Raw genomic sequence first — 2,790 nt, forward strand, 5'->3', positions numbered from 1 at the left:
AAAAGGTGTTTGTGTTCTTTTACCTGTTGGCGGGATCTTGTTGGAGACGTGTTCCCATGATAGTTTCCAGGGATGGGGAGGTCATCCACGCTGGCCTGAGGCTTTAGACACTGGAAATTAAACGCAGGCTTCCGACCTAAAACAATAAACAGGAAGCTTGTTGTCATTACAGACATTTTGAGATTTTACACTCTCTTGGGGTCAGAGGGAGAAATTGGGTTTTACTTTGTATTTTCGGAACTTTGGTCTGACTAACAACATTATAAAATTAGACACCAGTGGAGATATTTAGTATGGCTAGTTAAGGTTCACAAATGGTTGTCTTCATTTAACCCTTATCCATCACTTCGGTTGAAAGTAAGGCTAGGTTAGCCAACATGTAATTACACTTAAATAGTTTCTATGTATTAAATCTATTTAACATGGACTTGTCTAGTAGGAAATTTATTTTTTTCCAATTTTAACACAAGATTCCAGTTACCTTTATTCTAAATATGTTTTAATTTAATATCTGTCTAAGAGTAAATAATTTCTGAGATGGAAAAATAAAACATATTGAACTTTGACTCAACAAATTATTTATATGCAGGAGAATTAGCAGCACATCCAAATAAGTTGATACTATTTTCTGATGACTGGCTTAATGGTTCATTCCATTCACCTGTCTAGCTTTGCCCAGTTTCTCATCACTTTTCATTTGTATCACCTGCTCTAGTCTCTATTTAAACTGCCTGCTCGCAGTCATCAGTGCCAGATTATTTTAAGCTTTTGGTCAGAGTTCTCTTGCGTACCTTTTAGTGTTTTTAATTGCCTGATCCTGACCAGGTTCTGCCTCCCGACCTCTGAGCTTGCCTGTTCCTGTTTGCCTGACCTGTCTTCGGACTCTTGCTGGTTTCTGCCTGTGGACTGAACCTGGATCTGCCTCCTGACTTCAACTTGGATTTCCCCTTTGTGCCCCTTCAGATCTCTGATCTTCTGGCCTGGACTCCTATGAACTTCTTCGACACTGGCTTTGGCTGCCGGTAACTCCTGTCTTCCTTTGTCTGCTTGGATCTGCCTGTCAGCCAGTTCAGCAATCTTCAAGGCTTCGGCTCCTTGCGCTTTCTGGGCGGCATTCGCCACGTGCTGCTGGTAGCCATCCAGCTGGATTCTGCTTCTTCTTCTGGGCACGGAATGAACTCTAAGACCAGGTTAGTGACTCACGCACTAGTTATCATCCTCTGTCAGATTTATGTTATCACTAACCTGACTTTTCCCTCTACAGAGATTCCGGACTTTGACGCCCTAGCTGCTGAATAACAGATCTGACGTTTATTAATAGACACTTTTGAGAATTACGCCTGTCTGTTTGCTTCGAATCCTGGATCGTCTGTTCTGAACCCTGACATTTAGAGCAAAAAAAATGTACCAATGCTAGCCTAAACATTTCTAACCTTTCGGTATCGCAGGAAGCAGTCGTCTCCGGACAAACTGGCCTCCGTTGTTCTCGCCTCCATTGTAGCCATTCCCATTGTAGCCATTTCCACGGTAATCACCATTCCCGTTGTAACCGTTCCCGTTGTAACTGCTGTTCCCATTGTAAGCGCTGACGGTGCTGCCGTTCTCGTTATAGCCTGTGTATCCGTCACTGTGATATCCATTTGTGTCATAGGGAGTGGGGCTAACGGCGGTACTCCCTCCGTTCATGTTGTTTTCATTGTAATTGTTGCTAATGAAGCCATTGGGGTCATTGGCTCCATAGGGTATTTCTCCTATGCTGCTTGCTCTGTCCAAACCATGACCATTGGCTCCTGTCTCTGTTGGTACAGGAGAAACCCCCTCTGGGTACTCATACCTGCAACAATGAGGAGGTAAAAGGGGAAATATGCTTTGCAGGTTAGATGGAATGCTTTAAATATATATATTTTTCTATATTAACAACCTTAAATCTCAATTTCTTACCCATCTACTGATGCAAAACTTGAAGCATATGCTTCACTGCCGTAAAACTGTTCAGCTGCTACCCCTTGACCTGGATCGAGCGCATCATTGAGGAGAAAGTCTTCCCCTGTTATCTCAGGTGGAGGAGGAGGAAGAGGCGACTCGCTGACGGAGAACAAAGAACTAAGTCAGATAACAAACCAGGTTGTCCTTTTGTGATTCAATTAGCAGTGTGCGGCTGTTACACAGTACCTGATGGGAAGGGGCTCAGACCTTCCAGGCTGCTCAGTAACAACTCTGAGACCTGCAAGTTCTGATCCTGGTCTGAGGTGCTGCTGCAAGGCCTCCACCTGTTTGGTGATCACATCTCCGTTGCTGACTTTGGGCGTGTGTTCGATAATCACTGCCGTCTGCTCCACCAGCATGTCCAGGGGGGGCATTGGAGTGCTAGCAGGTGTGGGGTTTGCAGAGGTCCCACGCTCACTGTCAAACATCTCGTCACCCGTCATCTCTCCCTCCGTTGCCTCTTCGTCCTCGAGGTCACAAGCGATCGCCAGACGCATCTCTGGAGCCAAGTCCTGCAGCGTCCGCAGCCCTTGCTAAAAGGCAAAATGATTTCAACTCATTATAGTGTCAGAATGGTCTCTAGAAATCTAGAAATAGATTTATACTTTAAGGTTTTTCGACATAGCTAAAGCATCCATGGAGATACTTCACACATCATTTCATAACTTCTAGTGGTTCTATGCAAAAGGTTGTGCAATCTGGGTAATTCTGAGACCATAATAAATTAAAACACAACTTCCACCCTTATTTTGTAAAAGATTTAACTCAATCTAATTCAGTTTATATATATATATATATATATAT

General features: G+C 43.7%; 1 protein-coding gene across 1 annotated transcript in view; it reads right to left on the minus strand.

Moving 5' to 3' along the window:
- The window catches only part of cacna1f (calcium channel, voltage-dependent, L type, alpha 1F subunit), a 54,065-nt gene that overhangs the window by 2,876 nt on the left and 48,399 nt on the right, over positions 1-2,790 (minus strand). Inside the window, exons 42-45 of the mRNA XM_015392342.1 lie at positions 2,173-2,519; positions 1,942-2,085; positions 1,434-1,834; positions 24-136 (exon numbers count right to left, since the gene is read on the minus strand). Of these exons, the coding sequence (XP_015247828.1) occupies positions 24-136; positions 1,434-1,834; positions 1,942-2,085; positions 2,173-2,519 (1,005 nt within the window). The remainder of the gene's footprint in view (positions 1-23; positions 137-1,433; positions 1,835-1,941; positions 2,086-2,172; positions 2,520-2,790) is intronic.

The sequence above is a fragment of the Cyprinodon variegatus genome, unplaced genomic scaffold (genome assembly GCF_000732505.1).
Source record: "Cyprinodon variegatus isolate N-32 unplaced genomic scaffold, C_variegatus-1.0 Scaffold587, whole genome shotgun sequence".
NCBI lineage: Eukaryota > Metazoa > Chordata > Actinopteri > Cyprinodontiformes > Cyprinodontidae > Cyprinodon > Cyprinodon variegatus.